The sequence below is a fragment of the Anguilla rostrata genome, chromosome 5 (assembly GCF_018555375.3).
Source record: "Anguilla rostrata isolate EN2019 chromosome 5, ASM1855537v3, whole genome shotgun sequence".
Classification (NCBI taxonomy): domain Eukaryota; kingdom Metazoa; phylum Chordata; class Actinopteri; order Anguilliformes; family Anguillidae; genus Anguilla; species Anguilla rostrata.
The window spans coordinates 43,113,595-43,134,088 of record NC_057937.1 but is presented as its reverse complement, the minus strand read 5'-3'; the positions used below and the strand labels follow the sequence as shown (position 1 = coordinate 43,134,088).

General features: G+C 41.6%; 1 protein-coding gene and 1 long non-coding RNA gene across 3 annotated transcripts; one reads left to right on the top strand and one right to left on the bottom strand.

Moving 5' to 3' along the window:
• Positions 1–63: 63 nt before the first annotated feature.
• LOC135255332 (uncharacterized) lies at positions 64–2,451 on the top strand. Its single transcript, XR_010330154.1, has 3 exons — positions 64–183; positions 848–1,110; positions 2,221–2,451. It is a non-coding gene; the product is annotated as an uncharacterized LOC135255332 (long non-coding RNA).
• Positions 731–19,407, bottom strand: LOC135255331 (coiled-coil domain-containing protein 39-like). 2 transcript variants are annotated; one of them, XM_064336355.1, is made up of 23 exons: positions 19,168–19,407; positions 18,278–18,372; positions 17,417–17,536; positions 16,428–16,574; positions 15,971–16,129; positions 15,608–15,700; positions 15,333–15,461; positions 14,670–14,861; positions 13,644–13,747; positions 13,059–13,191; positions 12,387–12,581; positions 11,672–11,836; positions 11,061–11,198; positions 10,348–10,556; positions 9,681–9,804; positions 9,424–9,580; positions 4,889–4,995; positions 4,139–4,279; positions 3,163–3,342; positions 2,724–2,803; positions 2,214–2,324; positions 1,789–1,890; positions 731–1,030 (listed from the first exon to the last, which is right to left on the bottom strand). In XM_064336355.1, exons 2-23 carry the CDS (start codon positions 18,365–18,367, stop codon positions 859–861), a joined length of 3,048 nt encoding a protein of 1,015 aa, XP_064192425.1. In that variant the 5' UTR covers positions 18,368–18,372; positions 19,168–19,407; the 3' UTR covers positions 731–858. The 2 variants fall into 2 exon arrangements, with proteins under 2 accessions (XP_064192425.1, XP_064192423.1); XM_064336353.1 differs by lacking the exon at positions 19,168–19,407 and having other exon boundaries at positions 18,278–18,655.
• Positions 19,408–20,494: the final 1,087 nt, after the last annotated feature.

Sequence of the window (20,494 nt, the reverse complement as noted above, 5' to 3'; positions counted from 1 at the left end):
CCATTCCACAGCAAATCGAGAATTAATATTTTTTTCAAATCACTGTTGAAGATCAACACGTGCTACTCTGAAATAAACAGTATTGTATTTTTCAATCACGGTGCGCCTTGCTACTACTTATTAGTTAACATTACAGACTAGAAGTCCGGATCAGCGATAAATAAAAGGCGTGGCATTAAGCGAGTAAGGCGTTACAATTTCGTTTATTAAGAAAAATGCTAATATTGTCCGCCATGCGTAAGGTTAACGATTCTTTCTTTCGTCCTTCTAATTAAAAAGCGAACATTTCAATCAGATATGTTTATATTCAGCTGCGATACTTTGTTTCTGGTGGCAGGTTTTCGATGATGATAGAGTGTGTAGACTATAGCTTGTGTTTTGCGATTGTCGCATTGTTTTGCTCTTCATGGCGTTTTGAAAAGTATCAAAGCACTACAGAATACACTTGCACTACGGGCTAAATGAGTTTAAAACGTAGGTGTTTGCAGAAATGTAATTTTGCCCGCGTGTTGTGCATGGAAAAATACACGTACAATTTCAGTGGAATCGTGCATTGTTATTTCTTTGTCAAAGTTGTACCTTTCAGCCCACGAATTGTAGAAGCATCAGTTGTCCACACAAAAGGCTATTTTACCAATTGTTTAATATTTTTTTAGCCATAGGTTGCTTTTACGTTTCAATAAGGTTTTTAAATTTAGGAGAAAAATTTAACTCGAAGTTTGAAGTCCAATTAATTAAAAAAAAAAAAACATTGGTGTATATACAAAATGCAAAAATAAGTATTCTTCCTGCTCAGTGCTTTCCGTGGCTGCATCGTCATAGTGACACATATGACTTGTGGACACAGTGGCGGCACTACTAGGTTTTTCTCTGGGACTTCTTGCTTGGGGTGCTCCTGCTGGTTCCCGAGCCCCCACGCCTGCTGTCCCGTGGGGGAGTGGCGGAAAGGGCACTGGACACCCTGATCTGCAATCCCAGGTCCACCATCTTTACACGGGGGGACTGCTGCCCGGAAGTCCTGGGACCACCACTGAAGAGAGACACAGGCGCACACACGCACCACAGACGTAACATGGACTGAGCAGCATGGAAATTACTTTCACGCCTACTGTAAGTAGATAGCGCTTACACACACTGTATACAGTAAATGATGGCAGCTACTGCAATATGAAAAAATATATGGAAACCAAATTATCTAAAGTAATTTATTAACTATTTTTTCATTGCAGTACCAGGATGGTAAGACGTCATCTTACAGTAGCAAAGGCTTTTCCCCAATAGTTTGAGACCTTCCTGTGCTTACAGATAATACTGACAACACGTGCAACATGCATTTAAAATAAACAGATCACAGTATGCATTTTAAATGAACGTTAAATTTGACAATCCTATGATAAGCACAAGATTGTAAAATTGCACTTATTCTCCTAAATTAGAAAATAGTGCAATAACCATGAAACTTGCTGACACTTTTGGAGGCTCTTGGTAACCAGTACCACAAATGATTTTTGGAAGTGGTCCTAATGTACTTGTTAGTGAGTTATGAAATTTCTCAGCAGAATCAGCACAGGGACATCAACTAGCATTACGTTAATAACATCTACCTACTAACCTGCCAACACAGATATTTTGTCTTGTGAGCTAGAAAAGGATAAAGTGAGAACTGGTCTGTTTTCACAGAATTTTTTTAGAAGAATGGGAATTTTAAGCACACAACTTTTTCCATGACTTTTCCGAGACTTTTTGAGACAAGAATATTTTGAGAGACTTTGTGTCTTTGCTGCTTACCTGATGGAGGACACGGAGCTGCGAGCAGAGCTTAGGCGGCTAGCTGGTTTGGGTGCTCGTGGGGCGGGAGACTCAGCCCTGAAGCGGATACTGCTGTAAGACCTAGACTCTAGATCTAAAACAAACACGCAACAAACATCAAATAGACGAATTCAAATCGCTTCTAATACACAAAACCAACACAACACAACCAAAACCCAAACATCAAATCAATAGAATACATTCTATACACAACCACACATCAAACATCATAATGACAAACACACCAACATCAAAATCATGAATACCCCTTGAACACGACGTCTGACTTCTAGGAAGAAATCAAGCCTCCTGATAAAATCATTTTGCAGTCTAAATTTAACTGAATAAGGATTTCAGGATGAGCCTTTCCTGGATCATGAGACCTGGCTGTGCTCCTCGCTTACCTGACAGGAGATGTGGCGCTACCAGCAGAGCTTATGAGACTGGGTGGTTTGGACACCCGTGGCGGAGGAGAGTCAGCCCTGATGCTGTTGCTGCATGAAGACCTAGCAGACCTGACGCACACAAACACAAAGATGTCACAGAGGTCCAAGATGCAGGAGATATTTTCCTCCTTATATCAAATGTATACAAATTTGAGGCTTTTCATATTTATTTTTAATTAAACTAAAGGACTAATTTAACACATTTATTTGTCTCTCTAGAGCACAGTAATCCAGTTTATACAGTGCCTTTTAGATTTAGGTCTTAATCTTGTGGTAGTGTAGCATACTGGTTTAGATAGCTGATTAAAATCCTGGCTGTGGTACTACTGTGGTACCATTGACCCTAGCTTTTGTTTCTGAGTGTTTCTGTAAATATTTAGCTATTGGCTCAACATGTATTATATAGAAACCGACATCCATGTGTTTGCTAAGTCAACACATTCTAATGCTAGCATTGTGAGTGCTTACCTAGCAGAGTGAACAGGTCTGTAACCAGGGGTCATATGAATGGCTATCGGGAACACAGGTTCTGGCAAAGGTAGGTTTTTCTGAGGAAAAAACCCAGAGCATATATGCTTCAGCAAATAACATGAAGCAAGCCTGTGGTGCTTATGTGTTGAGTAAAATTTCAGTTTCCTCCATAGTTGAGTGCAGCCAAGGCCAATTTTGTGTCACTCTGAGTGGCTGCTGGAAAGAGTTGACACTGACACAGGCTGGATCTGATATAATACCGTTCATATACATGGAACATGTTTTTTAACGGCGTTAGCTACCCAGATATCCCTGCATACACTTATTTTTGTCACACTGGATGGTGTGTCGGGAAGTTTTCCCTGGATCACAAGCTGGGCCGCTGGCTTTCATGGATTCCCTTTAACAGGGTTCTGATACTGAAAGCAAACGGTACCTCCTGAAAATGCGTTTGCAGCACAGATCTCAGGTCTGGGTCCTCATCCATAGCCTCAAGCAGCATCCTCTCCACAATTTTGTTGAAGTCATTCAGCTGACAGAGGTCTATTTCATATTCCTCTTTGGTCTTGCTTTTGGTCTTCTTGGATGACCGGACATCCCCAGTTAGTTTAGAGCACTGAGGGCAGAGGTGAGAATTCAGCCTTTCCGTTTATATCCACTTACAATTATTTAGCACATGGCCTTATCCAGAGATAAACATAGATGATAAAGCAAAATATGGGACATAACAAAATCAGAACAAAGTGTCACTGTGAATACAATAAAAATCCTGTCACTTTATGTTCTTTTCAGCAATGTCACAATTTTATACCAAGGTTCCAGCGCCATCTCAGGAGGAAACTCCTCCCGTGAAAGGCCAACTTTAAATCTCACCTGTACCTTTCCAGAGGCCATATGGCAGACCCTAAGAACCTTCTGGAAGATGACTTTGTGGTCTGATGAGACTAAAGTTGGGCTCTTTGGCTTGAACGCAATGTGCTATGTCTGGCAATGGCAGAATTGCACTGGGGTTGTATTCAGCACGAGAGCCTGGAAAGGCTGCTTCCATCAAGATCAGTATGAATGGAGACAACTACAGGTTACTACAGGTTAAACCCAATGCAGTCCCCAAGAAATCAGTGTTCAGGAAATATGCCCAGCGCATGGCATGCTGTGAGCTGTCGCACTGTCAAAATGGCATTTCCGTCCTTGATTTTGACGTGTCTGAGCCATTTGGCAATTTCCTGACTCACCCTGTGCCGAAGTGGGAGGAGAGTCACTGCTGGGGGTGTGTCAGTCACAGTCGAGGTGTATGAAACAGTTGCCGGTGACTATCACCCACTTCCCCATTTCTTATTGTGATATGCATTAAATGATCATTATTATTAAGAGAAAATGAGTAAAATCCTCATCGTAATCTTTAAACGACAAACCTGCTTTGTGACCCTTTCCAGCTTTTCTTTCTGAGTCTCCAGTTCTTTGTTCAGGGTGAGGATCTTTCTGCAATTCTCATCCCTCTGTTCCTTTAATGAGGCCTCCTCTTGATGGAGGCTATCAAGTGTGTTGTTCATGCCCTGAGGGTAAGATCAGATTTTGCCTCATTTAATCCTAATGGTGGCAGACACATTTAACTCACTGTCCCATCAGCAGCAAGGACGAAATGACAAGCTACTCCGCCATTATTAAAGCGAAGGTTAGCAGCTGGTGGAAAGTCTGTGCTGAACACCACATGCACTGCACTCAAAACTATTCATTATAGCCATTAAAGGGAAACCAAGAGGTTCCTCACTGTAAGTGAACCCCAGGTATAGAGCTTAGTGGAAGTACAATGGCTTACAGGGTAGATTAATAAATACTCTGTCCAATTAAATAGTTTCCCTGTATTTGATTTCTAAAAGAACAATCTGTCATCTGCTTTCTGCAAGATTCTCGCTGTATTACATAGTAAATTCATTGGCAACAGTACCTACCGCAACTGTACCAAAGGGGACTACATAATTCTACACTATATTCTTTAACAATACTATGGGCCTTTAAGGATTCAGCATTCACATTCAAGTAATGCATCTAGTATCTATATTGTGTGGCATTTGCTATGCAGAAGTACTGCTTTAGACTAATGTAGCAAAAAAGAAATCTGATTGTTAAAATCGTGTGATTGACACACTGCCAATCAGACGCACATCGATATCCTGTTGGAGTTCTCTTATCTGCCTCATTTTAAAGCTGTAATTCTCGTCCACAGCCCTCTTCTGCTCCTCGAGCTGCAGATGTTTTTGATAATCCTCAGCTGGAACACAGAACGATATACAGTGACAGCATTGCTCCTGTATTTCCCTCACCTTACTTCACCTCGATATCAGTCACCGCAAACAGGAATCTAGAGATCTGGCTTATTGAGTCAAGTAACGGTTTTTATGGTTCATTTTAAGAGTTAACCCTAAAGATTAATAAATGCACTGGACAGGCAGAGAATACTGAAACTGTGGCCATAGACCCACTGGACAGGCTGAGCAAACTGAAACGATGGTCATTAACGCACTGGACAGGCTGAGCAAACTGAAACGATGGTCATTAACGCACTGGACAGGCTGAGCAAACTGAAACGATGGTCATTAACGCACTGGACAGGCTGAGCAAACTGAAACGATGGTCATTAACGCACTGGACAGGCTGAGCAAACTGAAACGATGGTCATTAACGCACTGGACAGGCTGAGCAAACTGAAACGATGGTCATAGACACACTGGACAGGCTGAGCAAACTGAAACGATGGTCATACAGTAAACGAACTAGACAGGCTGAGTAAACTGAAACGATGGTCATACAGTAAACGCACTAGACAGGCTGAGTAAACTGAAACGATGGTCATACAGTAAACGCACTAGACAGGCTGAGTAAACTGAAATGATGGTCATACAGTAAACGCACTAGACAGGCTGAGTAAACTGAAATGATGGTCATACAGTAAACGCACTAGACAGGCTGAGTAAACTGAAACGATGGTCATAGACGCACTGGACAGGCTGAGTAAACTGAAATCTCATAAAAAACACGTTTTCAACGTACAAAAATGCCAAGTTACTAAAAAGTATTGATATCAAAATGACGCCAAGTTACGATACTACAAACAATATAGGCTATCTTGCCTCACCGAAATGACATAAGATGTATCTCAAAGCAATGCTACCCAATATTTCCTCAGTTCTTTCAAGTCACTTGGCCCTGTGTATAAGCATGCACTACATGAACAGGCCAAATATATGTGTGGATGGCTCTCTCACAGTCAAGATTGATTGAATAGGTGTGTGTATGTCCAATTTGTATTGGTATGTAGGCCTATGTATTTCGCTGCCCAGGCTTTCTGTTGCGTGAATGATAGTATGTTTCTTGGTACAAGTGTGTTCGTGAATGTGAATGTAAGATGCTGCCAGGGAAATGTCCCCATGCGGATAAAGAAGTTCTCTATGTATGTATGTACAATATGTGTTTTACATGCAGTATTTATTGTACGTAGCAAATATACAATAACTTGCACATGTACTCAAATTCAGTTCAGAAGCAAGTATAAACATGTTTTCTGGAGAAATGTGCTTCCTGTCGTTGCTCAGCAGCAGTTCTGTACATTAATTAATTTATACATTAATTTCAATGTACAATGTTCAATGTGTTCCATGAGGCAATTCGAAATATTTGTCTCTTTGATCTGACAGAAAGTTTGCATGACATTGTGAAATGGTAAGATTAGAAAACACAGGGCCAAGTGACTTGAAAGAACTGAGGAAATATTGGGTAGCATTGCTTTGAGATACATCTTATGTCATTTCGGTGAGGCAAGATAGCCTATATTGTTTGTAGTATCGTAACTTGGCGTCATTTTGATATCAATACTTTTAGTAACTTGGCATTTTTGTACGTTGAAAACGTGTTTTTTATGAGATATCAGTTCTTTTTGCAAAGCGTTTTATTATGAGAGTGAGAAATGCGACCCTGCAAGAAAACGGTTGTGGATTATGGCTATCGTTGTGTGAATCTGTACAGTCTGATGAGCGTGTACCGTTCAGCAGTTTCGGTTTGCTATATATGTAAAACAGTGGCTGTGAGATAGGATGCAGTGGCGTAAGCGTAAACGCATCAGAAACGCAGATGGAATATGGTATGTACTCACGGATTTGACGTCCATCCAACGAGCCTTGACTGACAAAATAATCAACACGCCCGTAGAATTATAACTCCCTAGGTCGCCACTTGTGTAGCCTTCTGTCCTGCTCCGTTGTCTGTTATTTCGTGGAGATGCACTATTAGTGTTTGTAAGGTTTATCCTTCTGTCCTGCTCCATTGTCTGTTATTTCGTGGAGATGCACTTTTAGTGTTTGTAAGGTTTATAAGGCATTTTGATAGGCTAATCTGCAGGTAGGAATCCTCTTCGCCGTTTTGCTAAACTAGAACCGGAAAACATGATAGTGGAGAATAGGAGCAGACGCATATGTCCCAGCAGGCTTTGCATATGAGAGAATAACAACAGTGCGAGAGAAATTAAAATGAAATTACGAAATTCCGTAGTTGAAACAATATGTTTTTAGCAGAATGGGCATGTAGGTGAAGGTTGACATGATCACGGAGTATAGTGCGAAGTAAATGGAGTGACCATGAGCGAGCTTATATTCCTTATCAAATGGTATATATAACAGTCGGTATTAAACATTGGTTGTTGAAGTGGAGGGTCAAATAACATTGCACACATTATTTACCTGTAATGTAATCTATTGCACGAATGTGTTTTTCTCATGTTCAGTGCTAGTAGTTATACTTATGAGTGAATCATGATTTTAAATGTAATGTTTTAATGCGGAGTTGCAGAACGTACATACGTAGTAATTGTGTGTAGCCTATGTGGCTAGATAGAGAACAGGGCGAGGTAACATGAATGTAGAAACGTGGCGTTTGCTGATATTAAGGTTTTGTACGGTAGCCAAGTGAAGAAATATAGTTAGTAGAAATGGCACAGTGGTGAACTGGTGTAACTTTTAAATAAAAGGAATACATTTGCGTCATGAAATGCACATGGGTGGCCGTGAGTGAGTGAGGTTTACCAGTCTGTGACTTCGTTAGCTAATGCCATAGCTATGCAATGCGTGAAATATCATTAGCGAACCTGCCGGTGGTTTTAAAGAAGAACACAAGCCAGTAAGCACAGAAGAGCTTCCGTTGAATCCATATGGCTTAGCAATATTGTAGCCGGTTAATAACTGAACGTACAGACGGTAAGTCATAATGCATATATCTTAGCAATATTGTAGCCGGTTAATAACTGAACGGTCAACGGCGGGTAGAAATGGTGCAAAAGCAGTAATTAAGAAGTAGTAGACAATTATTAGTGAGGATCGAAGCAGGTTAAAGAAACGTGTTTCAAGCTGGCCTTGAACATACGACCCAGTGTTCCCAAGCCTGTAACCTTACCCACTAGGCCACGGATGGATTAGCTGTTCAAATTGCGGAGTTGCAGAATGTACATAAGTAGTAATTGTTTGTAGCGTATGTGGCTAGATAGAGAACAGAGCGAGGTAACATGAATTTAGAAATAGAAACGTGGCGTTTGCTGATATGAAAGTTTTGTACGGTAGCCAAGTGAAGAAATATAGTTAATAGAAATGGCACAGTGGTGAACTGGTGTAGCTTTTTAATGAAAGGAATACATTTGCCGTGACTTCGTTAGCTAATGCCATAGCTATGCAATGCGTGAAATATCATTAGCAAACCTGCCGGTGGTTTTAAAGAACACAGGCCAGTAAGCACAGAAGAGCTCCCGTTGAATCCATGTGGCTTAGCAATATTGTAGCCGGTTAATAACTGAACGGTGAACGGCGGGTAAATATGGTGCAAAAGCAATAATTGATAAGTAGGCTAGTAGACAATTATTAGTGAGGGTTGAAGCAGGTTAAAGAAACGTGTTCTAAGCTGGGCTTGAACCTAGGACCCCATGTTCCCAAGACTGTAACCTTACCCACTAGGCCACAGGCGGACTAGCTGTTTGAACTGGAAATGTTTCAGAATAAAAATGCATGGGTATTTTTCGTGTGTATGTGCGTTTTTGATTGGGTCGTGTAGGGCAGATTTGGCTGGTGTTAGTGAAATGTCCAATGGGGAGACATGTTGTTAGTGGGATAGGCGGCAGGAAAAATAAGAATGAGAAGAAGAAGAAGAAGAAGAAGAAGAAAGAGAAGAAGAAGAAGAAGGAGAAAACGCAAAATCCCCTTAGTTTGGGGCTTTATTGTGTGGACATGTGAAGTTGTTTATGAATTCTGTCTGTTGAAATGGGGTCAGAATGTACAGAATTTAATGTTTTTAAGGGCTGAGTGTCTGTGGCTGTTGTGGTTATTTCTGTGGGGAACCCTGAAAAGTGCCAAACTCTCGGTGCTGTATAGGTATGGGGGCATGCCCCCGCCAAGGCGTAACTTGGCGGGATGGCATACCTGCCATCCCAATGATGGTCATACAGTAAACGCACTAGACAGGCTGAGTAAACTGAAACGATGGTCATAGACGCACTGGACAGGCTGAGTAAACTGAAATGATGGTCATACAGTAAACGCACTAGACAGGCTGAGCAAACTGAAACGATGGTCATAAACGCACTAGACAGGCTGAGCAAGCTGAAACGATGGTCATTAACGCACTGGACAGGCTGAGCAAACTGAAACGATGGTCATTAACGCACTGGACAGGCTGAGCACGCCGGACACCTTGCGGTGCTCTCTTCTGCGGCTGATGGCGTGCAGGGTGTTCTCCAGGGCCTCGATCTCCGTCTCCTTCTTACTGACTTTTTTGTCGAGTTTGTCGCCTTTGCGCTTGAGCTCCTCCCTCTCCTGAGCAGCCTGGTGAGAAAGGAGCCGTTTCATACGTCAAACAAAGTTTCACCAAAGGCCTGAAAAGGAAAGGAACACCTGAGATGAACATGTTTTAGGAAGCGCTCACCTGGACCATGTAATATTCCAGTGACCGCTCTCCCTCTCCATCAGCAGACATGATAGGCACTGCGATGGTCTCATATTTTGTCTTCATCTTGTCGATTCGACTCAGGTTTTCGTTCATCCCCATTCTGATTTGTGATTGCCATGGTGAAATGCAACGTTTTATTCAAACCGATTAAGTGTTTTTTCCACTCTATGAAACACGACATCAGACAATATTGCATATCAAGACATTTGAAGATATCGTCGATATGATTGTCTATAGCCACGCTATAAAAAATTATTTCTTTTTTTTGAGAATAAAATATACATAAATGCTTTTAAATAACAACATGTGTTAGCGATAAACACGTGAGTTAATATTTTAAAATCTGAATATCTATATAGCTATATCTTTATAAGCATTACCGCGTGCACCATGTCCGGCCTTCTCATTTGAGAGACTAATCTGAATCCTCTCTCTGCCACCTTTTCAATTTTAGTTCTGCTGCCTCACAACAACCTCTGTATGCTTTGTATGCCATTTGGAATGCACGATCATATATATACACAATCACATAATCATAATATATATCCTCATTACTGCAATCTGAGGGCAGACAAGCACATCATAACATTACCATTACTCATTTGGTGACCATGTGCTCTGACTGAGATGCAGAGAAATGTACCTGAGACGCTGGGTTTCCTGGCTGCTTATCTTCACCTGCGTTTGGAGCACGTCTCTGTTAAAGTCCACCTCCAGCTCTTTCTCCTTCATCGCTGCCTCTAGATTCATCCTCTGTTTCTCCAGAGAGATGACGCGCTCAGTCTCGCTCTGTAGCCGATCTCGAACCCGTTTCGCGTCCAACTTCAAGAGGTTATCCTCCACCAGGGATTCCTGTCAGGAGCCATCAGATATGCATGAGCACTACCATACTGCCAAACCACAGTACCGCTAGGTAAAGGGTGCCTTCAGCCGTTTTCAAAACGGTGACACTTAGTTTACATGACTACTTGCATTATTGTGTGGTTATCACCAAACTGTTTTTTCTATAGTCAGTCTGGAAATGCATCCCAGGAAAGCGTTTGGTTAGATGTGCAGCATAGTGCAAGAGGTCAGTATGTCGACTCATAAATTGCCCCAGGGTTTAGGCTGATACACGTATCTTTAAGTTTGACTAAATTTAAGTGTGATTTGTTTCCTTTATTATTTTTCGTGGCTGCTGTATTCACCAAACTAGGAAAACAATATTTACACACTTGCAACACCTAGCTGCAAAATTTATTTTACTTGGATTCAAAACAGGAGGCTGAAAGTCGATTGAATCCAGCACTAGAAAGTATTTTTGCACCCTGTCTGGTGGAGAATGGGGATGGTGTCTCTAGTGTTGGGTTCCTTCACCTGATTTTTGGCAATAAGCTTCTTCAATTCCCTTTCAACAATCTCATTACAGAGCTCCATTTCCACAAGCTTGGAGGTCAGATCTCTCCTCTGTGCTCCAACCTTCTCTACTGTTTTCTTCACGCAGCGACTCTCCACCTGAAACCAAGGGAAACGCTCACTAATTACCAAAAAAACAACAGATGTTAGCAAAGGTTTGCCGGAAGCCATGTTATTGCTGGCGAGCTTCACTGAGCTTCAATTTCCTCTACTGACAGTGATATCATAATACTAGTTCAAATAGCGATGAAGCATTCCCAGCATCCCATCTGCCACTACAGCATACGCATACATTTTAGGCAGGTATTTCATGCAGAGTGCATGATGGGCAGGGTGAGAGTGGTAAAGGGATTTTACAGAACACTTAAATTCAATCAGCTCAGCTCCATTTGCCTTAATTAACCCCAATGGGGGAAATTAATTTAGTTTTTGTGGTAAAATATAACAGCAGTAAAACATACGCAGACATATCACAACATATAGACAGTGGCATGACACTGTGCTACTTTGAATACCACAGACATTTGGCCCTCCGGTATGGAATAACAGCCAGGGAATAGTAGAGCGGGTACCTCCAAGCTTCTCAGCTGCTGTGACAGCATTATGGTGGTTCTCTTTTTCTCCTCTATGGACTTAGACAACGCAGACAGCTCCAGTCTAAAGGCGTGGTCTTCCTCAGAATTCTGAATTCCTTTCAGACGCCTCAGCTTCTCCTTTACCACCTTGATCTGGCAGTCCTGTCAAAAACATAAACATCGGTCAGTAGAAAGCTCCTCGGAAACACTCATTTATTTATTGTACAGTAGCTTATATTAGGGATGGTAATTTTCAATTATTTCACAGGTCGAGTGATCGCAGAATGAGCTCGATTCCAAATCGATTCCTAGCAAGGCAAAGGATCTATTTTTAGAATGCATCTTGGCAGGGCAGCACAACTCTTTGTACATAAAATGTATTCACGCAAAACAAAGCACATCAGCACCCAAGATTTTCCATTAAAAATTAAAATAAAGTCTTAAAAGCTTAGCCTATTGTGTCAGTAAACACAGTCAATGTGAGATATGATACAAAGAATTTTATTCTCAGGTCACAAATGTTGTGCGGCTACAAAACCAATGCGTATATGTATCTGTATCTGACTGTGGCATGAAGAGCAGTCACTATCTTGGATGGCACTCTCAGAAACAGTCTGACTGAGATTTCTCTATCTTCAGCCACTGATTTACAGTGCCTCCCTCAAAGTCAAAGCAGGTGTAAGAAGGTCAAAGAGGAGGGCAGATCCCTCACCTGGCTTTCAATCAGCTCCTGGTTTCTGACGTAGTCGTCCTCCGCGTTCCTGAGGTGACGAAGCAGGTTCCTGAGGACATCTTGGGTCCTGGAGATCTCGGCCATTAAGTTCTCCTCCTTGGCTTTCAGGGCCTGCAGGTCTTGTATCTTCTGTGACAGCATCCTGTGATGGTGATGCGTCGTAGACTCCAGCTCCTGCACGACAAAATAGCGGTACGAGAAAGAAAAGAATTACAAATGTGTGCCAAGAACACCGCACAATGGAGAGGAAATGCTAAGAATTATGATGGACATTTAACTGTGATGGGGCAATACCTGTGATATTACAGTGTACTTTGAGCTATGGTACATATAGAATCTCAGCATCTCTGGTAAAACTCTTTAGTCATTTTTAGGGGGACAAAATCCTATAAGCTGGTACTAAACCATATTATCAGCTTTTATAAATTGGTTTCTTGTAATCACAAACTTATTTTGTGAAAATGTTTGATTTCTCTGGATCATGAGAGTTAAATTTGTATATTTTTTATAACCTGTTCTGTGTGTTTGAACTGGTTTTAATGTTATCTTGTTTGAAAATCAAATGTAAATTTTAATTTGATTAAACTGCACTGAAAAAAATGAGAAGAGCCGTGTTTGGAGACAATATTTTTTCATGTTTGGAAAACTCACGGTATTGGCCAGCTCCTCCTCCTCCAGCATTCGCTCCATCATGGAAGCCGCTCCCTCCACACCGCTGGCTGACTCTGTCACTTCCTTAATTTTCTGTTCCAGAGCTGTGATGAGGAGCTTGGCATTTTTCAGCCTGTGCACAAACGACACACACTCATTCACCACACTGCTGATCACAATGATCATTTGCCCTCTATTCCCCATTAAAAACAAATGAGCTTTACTCCCTCAGCAGAGTCACTGAGCATTTTAAATGAACTACAGCCAGGGTCTTTACCAGGAATGATATGTACATACTAATTATGCAGTCAGACACAGTCCCTTCATTACTTAAAGCCATCCGAAATAGTTTTTGTCTAGTTCTATAAAATAGTAAAATGACATCCCATTGATCATAGTTAACTGCCTTTGCGTTATTCATCATAAACTGAGAACATGGTAGCTTCGTACATGTGTGCGCAGGCCCCTTCAGTTGCTTGTCTGTCTTGAGTGGCACCATCTGCACAAGGGCAGCGGCGATGCAAGTGATACCACTGCCAGCCAAGCGCTTGGCATGTTCCGGAAACATGTGGAAATTCTGCTTACTTGAAGCTTTTATCCTTCTTGTCATTATTCTGGCTTGCCAGCTGCGACCTCATAGCATCTACTTTGGTAGCCACCTGCTCCACGGTGCTCCTTAAGCCTTCAAACTGAACAAACGGAGAGACAGTTGACCCCAAACCCTGGTCTCTGAAGAATCACAGGGTCTGCAATCTTTCAATCTAGTCAGACACTGGACCATCCCATTCAAAAAATTATTGCTTCAATAAAACCAATCCAGCCTCTCTGTCCAGGCCTAAGAGATAGCATTACAAATGTGTTAAAGTCATGTAGTACTGTAAGAACCTTACCGGGCAGTAAGTGGTAGCCAGAGATATGCAGTTCTGTCAAACTGCAAACTAAGGTATAGTGGACTACAGCACCACAAATGCGATTATATTTATCACAGGTGTTCATTTCTCCCTGGGAACCCAAGGCTATGTAGGATGATGGATAGAGAACTGGCCTCATAACTATGAGCTTGTGAGTTTGGTTCCTACCTGAGGCGCTGCCCTTGTGTTCTTAATAAAGTAATCAAAGTAAAGGCAGCTTTTAAAGGCAGCAATAAAGTAAGGCAACTTTTTGATTGAATTTCCAACTGTCAAAAATGTTGAGGAATTAAATTATAAATAGTATAAGTTGCTCTGCCAGAAGCCTGAAAATCTAAACACTTTTCACTGACTCATGGTCATGGTTTTATGGATGTACTAGTCTGTATGCATTTAGAATTTGTGCTTTACATTCTTGTTAGCATAGTTAACTTTTACTGATATAGGGCTGTTGCATCTTAACTTGCTTGTCAGGAAATGCTGTTAGTCAGGTCTAGCACCATTGGTCATATTAATCAGGTGAAGGCACTTTTGTTTCACCTATACTGTAAGTCACTCTCGGTAAGAGCATCTACTACATTAACGTAATGTAATGTGATGTAATGGGACAGTCCGTATCAGGATGGACACTTTAAAGGAGCAGAAGTGGCTGTCAGGAGAGGATCGTGCTCCACCATGGCGTCAGTGGCGCCGGGGCACTCACCTCGCTCTTCAGTTGACCGCACAGGAACTCGTTGTCCCGAAACTCCGCCCTCAGCTTGCTCGCCAGCAGCCTGGCGGCCGTAAACTTCTTCTCGCACTCCTGGTTGTTGCTCTCCTGGATTTCCAGCTGTCTCTTCTTCTCTCCTATCGCTTCCTGCCTCTGTCTCACGTCCTGATTCACTTGAGAGAGAGACTAGGACAAAAAACACAGATGAGCGTGTTAGCATTACATTACATCATCCCTCTACGTAGCTGACACGCTATTTCAGAGCAACTAAAACAGCTTTAAATTTATCTATTAAATACTGTCTATTTACATATGTGATTTTTTTACTGATACTCTTGCTCAGGGGCACACCAGGACTGCACCTCCTGGGATTTGGGCCAGCAATCTTTGTTAGTACAGTTCCCTACACAATACACTTTACTGGAATTGAGCAGACACTCTCATTCAGAGTGACTCACAATGCAGACAGCACTGCTTCCCCAAGATAGCATTTTTCTTGCAAGCTCACTGCATTTTATAACCGCAGGGTCCCCAGATATCATGCGGAAACTGTCACACTCATGCTTGGAGACCAGAAAAAATTAGCGCGCCTAAACAATGAATGATTCACACGCGCCATGCTCAGTGGTGCACTCACTAGCACCACCTTGTGGTTACCATGATGCACTGCTCCAAATCGCCATCTCTCTTGCGCATCTGCTCAATGGCATTCTCCCACTGATGAATGAGATCTTGCCGCTCACTGTGGGCCCTGTGGAAATTTTCTGTGACCCTATCCAGCGCCACCTGTGCTCAAAACATAAAACATGATTAAAACAGAAACCTCAGGAATAATTTAAGCAACACGCAGCAGTGAGTGCCAGTGACTGACGACCCTTGCTGGCTTGACGCCCACTCGGAATGGGTGACAGGCAGGAATCTGAGCTCTCAACCTGTGCCGTCATTGTCTTGGTCCACTCCTTGTCCAGGGCCTTGTATTTCTGGTTGATCTCCGCGGTTGTTTTGTCAATATTCAGCGTGAGTCCCTGCAGTAGCCAATGGCAAATGAGCATCAAGCATACTGTCAAATCCAGAGTTTCAGCGCATCCAGTATGTCACTTACAGCAGTGCTATGCAGTGAGGCCCTGGATATTAGATTGTTATGAGTTTCAAAGCTGATTCCCTGAAAGGCTTATAATCTACAATTACAAACATATCAAAAATTGTTCAGCTTGTTTTGGGCATGACAGTTAGTATCTTGTTCTTTACTTCCTTGTCAAGTACCCTCATGCAGTGGGATTGGTTTCGCGTCTGACCTTTATCCTGCTCTCGTCCTGACGGCAGTATTTGACCAGGACCATGGTGTCTTCATCCTCCAGTGCAAATTCCTCCAACCAGTCATCCAGTGTCTGCTGATCCCAGTTCAGTTGGTTCTTCATCTTCTCCAGCTTCTGAGAGCCCCTGAGGATTTCACTCTGTGGCAAAATACCAAGAGAAACCACAGGAAGAAGACCAAGTACAGTACACGTCGTTATCTACTTGTGTTCTTTAACATCCCAGTAAAATGTCAAATGAACAATTGAAAGGCCATTCCATTAGAATGCTGTTTGTCCTATTTCACAAAGGTATGTCATATAGCACAGTTTTGTAAGCGATGCGTGTCTCTTTTCAGTCTCTGTCCCATCCAGTTTGCATTGTTGAATTACTCCCGTAAGTTTGAATGATGGGAGAACTTCCAATCATTTAATGTAATAGAAATGGGTGTAAATTCACCTCCAGTGTGTTCTTTTTCTCCCTCAACAGATGAATGTCCTTCCCCAGCTGAGTGGCTTCCTGCTGCAGGCAGCCCATCTCTCTGTCTGCAAGGGCCTTGAAATGCACCTCAGACTCTGCCTCCTTCTCCACAGCCTCGGAGAGCGCCTGTGCATGCACACATTCACGCATGCACACGCATGCACATAGAAACACAAACACGTTCACAGAGACACATAAACAAGCACATAAACATGTAGACACACACGCACACACAAAATATGCATACACAAATTTAAGAGCACACGCACTAGCATGTGCATACATACACAGATAAGACACATACACAATCACAGACACATGCAAAAGGGAACATACAATATATTACTTTGCTTCATTAATCCCAAAAGGGGAATTTACATTGCCACCAGTGCAGAATATTACATTAAAATTGAGACTTTAGAAAGATAGACAAAGCACAGTATAAGAAGACATTAAAACAACGGCTTAAAGAGACAAACAAAAACACGGGGGGGTGGAGGCTGCCACCAACACACAAATGCACAGAATATCCAATGAACAGTGTGCATACTGCAGTGTACAGGCCTAGGAGCTAGAATACAGTTTGCTGCTGCACTGAAATGGCAGTAAGGCAGTAGGGAGAAAAGATTTCCCGGGCCACTCTGTGTTGCACCTAGGTAATGTAAAACGTCCAGTAAAAGTGCTCCTTGGGCTCTTAAAAGACCCATGCAAAGGATGACCTTTGCGCTGCAGTACAGTGTGCTGTTTTTTCTTAGTGAGTTGCTCTGTAATAATCTCCAAAGAGTCAGGGGGATATTAAAATAAACAATGCTAGCCAGTAATTGTGTAGAATCTTCAAACTGCCACGTGTTTAACTGTACCGCATTCAGTTCCAGTTATATTTTTCACAAGTCAGCAACAGTCCCTTTGGAGATTTGTTTTGAACACCCTATCCACATTATTATTTGTGAAAGTGTAGAACACTGCACCTGGGTGTGAAGCAGCTCCTGTCTGACATTTTTCAGAAAATCTGATAAGGCTTGGATTGTCTCTTGGTGTTGGCTGATTTTGTTATCCAAGTTAGACTTCTCTTTTCGTTTCATCTGAAGCTAAAGAGTAGAGACAAGGGTTAGGTCAGAGTATAGGCAGTATAGCATACAGTAGCCTACATTTTGCCAAACACATTGTATGTGCTATGTTGGCCTTTCCTCACATTAAACATCATACAGGAATGACTCCCACATAGGGATGACATAACACACAGAGCCTCCTGCGTGACTATGTCTGTATTAAAGAGCACTGGAGCCTTGTGGTAAAAATCGATCCAATCACTTTTACTTCAAAAGTTCTAAATTATCTTTCAAATTAATTAGTCAAAAATGTTATATATTGTATCCTGTATTTTCTCAACAAATCAGCCTGGGTGTGCTAAACGAATAAGCTGTGTTTTAACTAATTCCAGCAATAATAACAATAAAGGTGATTACATAATTATCAAATGTGTTCCTTACAGTTACAGAAACAATCTTTCAATAAAGAAATACCTACATAAATAATGTTTTTAAACCCTTGTAAGTACTGTGATATTTGTAATTATTTTATTTTTCTGCATTAAACAGCTGCGCATTCACACTGACCCAAGATAAATATGAGATCACAATGCATACATGCTTCCAAAGTAAGTTACTAAACAACCACTTACAGCAATAGTGGGTGTGGGGAAAAGTGTCAAACATTAACCATTTTAGTGAGGCTTCCGAGCCACTGTGCTTGAAAGAAAATGCCAACTAAACCGAAAAATTGCAAATCGGGGATACTTCGCAAGTAAACTCGGGGGTAGGCCTACTCACCTCATTCTCAAGTGCTTGGTTTTCAGCGTTTGCCATCGGAACGGAGTATATATCACCAAAGCCCATTTCAGCAAAAATTGCGTTTGCCATTTTTCCTTTTAAGTAAATCGAGCAACAAGTATAATTATCACAAAAAAAAACTATAGTAAAAACTAATTCGTTCTATTGAACTGGGACAACACAACACCCAGAAAACCTGTTGCGGAAAACTAGGCTAAAGCACTGATACGAACAATCTGCAGTGACTAATCGGTTGGACTGGAGACTATTGACCATAAGAAGAACGCGCCTAAAAAGGCTGTTCGCGGTGCTACATCGCTTTGGAGCCGTTGCAGAGCGCTAGGCTGCAATACTATCGTAGCCTACGCAGCTATCTGGTTTGCTAAATCGTTGTATTCTCATTGACTGACCATAGCTTACTGTAGTTCGCGATTCATTTAACGTTAGCTACATGGGGTAATTTGTGAAGGAGAATGTAATTTAACGTTAGCTAGTCTACATGGGGTAATTTGTGAACGAGAATGTCCTTAAACGCAGTCTTATTCTTGTTTTTACTATTCAAATGTTGACGATAGGTTATGGTAAACTTAACTAACGGTCGTCAACGGCCTACTGTTGACCTCGAAAGGTGTTTTGCCCACATGAAATCAAAATAACATATGTACTTACGTTAAGTAACAAAAACAATTAAACATACTACATCATGTGAGCTTTACAGTAGACTTGTCGAAACTACACGAGCCTGTTTGCTATGCACAAACCACCTTGCCTAGAAAACCGTTAAACGGCTTGGGGAGAACAATTCTTCAATTCACATGGTAACAACTGCAGAGACCTGTTACTAATATGGACGATACTGAACAGTAACCATTAATATATTATTCCCTTACCAGTTTATGTGGAGTTACAACAAGGTATTTAGACTAATGCACGCCTTCACTAGCTAGAACAATCTGTTTAGCGATCTTCGATCACGTAAGTCTCCTGCAGGTCAGGTATGTGTCGATAGCTAACGTTAGCTGAGTTGTGAATCTAGCAGAATGAGCCGCAGTGTCTCCTGTGATTTAATGTTGCTTAAATTTTTTTGACTCGAGTCGAGGTCACGTGTGGGAAGATCTTCCTTTGTAGGATCTACACTGTTCATTGAAAGCAGAGATACTACGAAAATACTGCCTCTCAAGCTGGGAAAAGCTTCAGCAGGAAAGCTCAGCCCTGACAGGGGGACAACTGGGACATTTGGGACTGTCCTGGGCCCAGACTCAAGGGGACCCTGAGATTTGGGGTGTAACTACTTTTAATTTGTTACAAAATATATATGTTGTCCCAGGCCTGATATCTGCGGCCCTGGAAGCCTGATAATATTTGGAGAGCTCACAATATTACCCATATGTGCTCCCACTTTTAAGGTAAGGTCACATGCACATAATGCTTTAGGCTGACACAAAGCTTGAACAAGGTTTTGTTTGGAGTGTTACTTGCATTTGTTAATGAAATATTGAAGCTGAGATTTAAACACTGACCCACTATTAACTGTGTGCAACTAACAAAAATAGGAATTTAGGCTATAAAAGGAATCCATACCCGGGTAACTTCAAAAGACTAACCTGAAGAATGAAAGTTGAGCACACACCTTTACAGCCATTATCACTTTTAACAGAAAGGCCAAGACTGACATGGTTATCAGCTGCATTGAAACACCTTGCATCTGAGAAGGATAAAACTTAATTTGAAAACATTTAAGTTTTTGAGACTCAGTAAAACAATATAGAGCCAACATAGATGTTGATATATAAATACACATGTCAGGAATCAACCGAGGCAAAGAATGAGCTGCCAGTGCAATTCATGAGTCAACATAGAGTAAAATAAGTCAGTATCTTTCGTGCAATTGCTTCTCATCTTACACCCTGCCTCTGTGAACAAACCTGCAGTTTCTGAAGAGTATACAGCCTACATAAAGACTACAGTGTGATTATTTGCAATGCATTTGCAGCAGGCAGTCCATTTAATCTAACCTGACCACATCTGAGGAAACAACCTCCATTACCAGAATCGCTGAGAGAAAAAAATCAAGAACATTTCAGAGCTGCCATTCCCCCTGTATCTGTCACTCATTGCCAGAGATTTTGATCTCAAACACAGATACAGAAAAGCTAAACATGACCAAATACTGAAAGTTTTAATTGTACGTTTCAGACAAGAGACATGTGGTTTCTC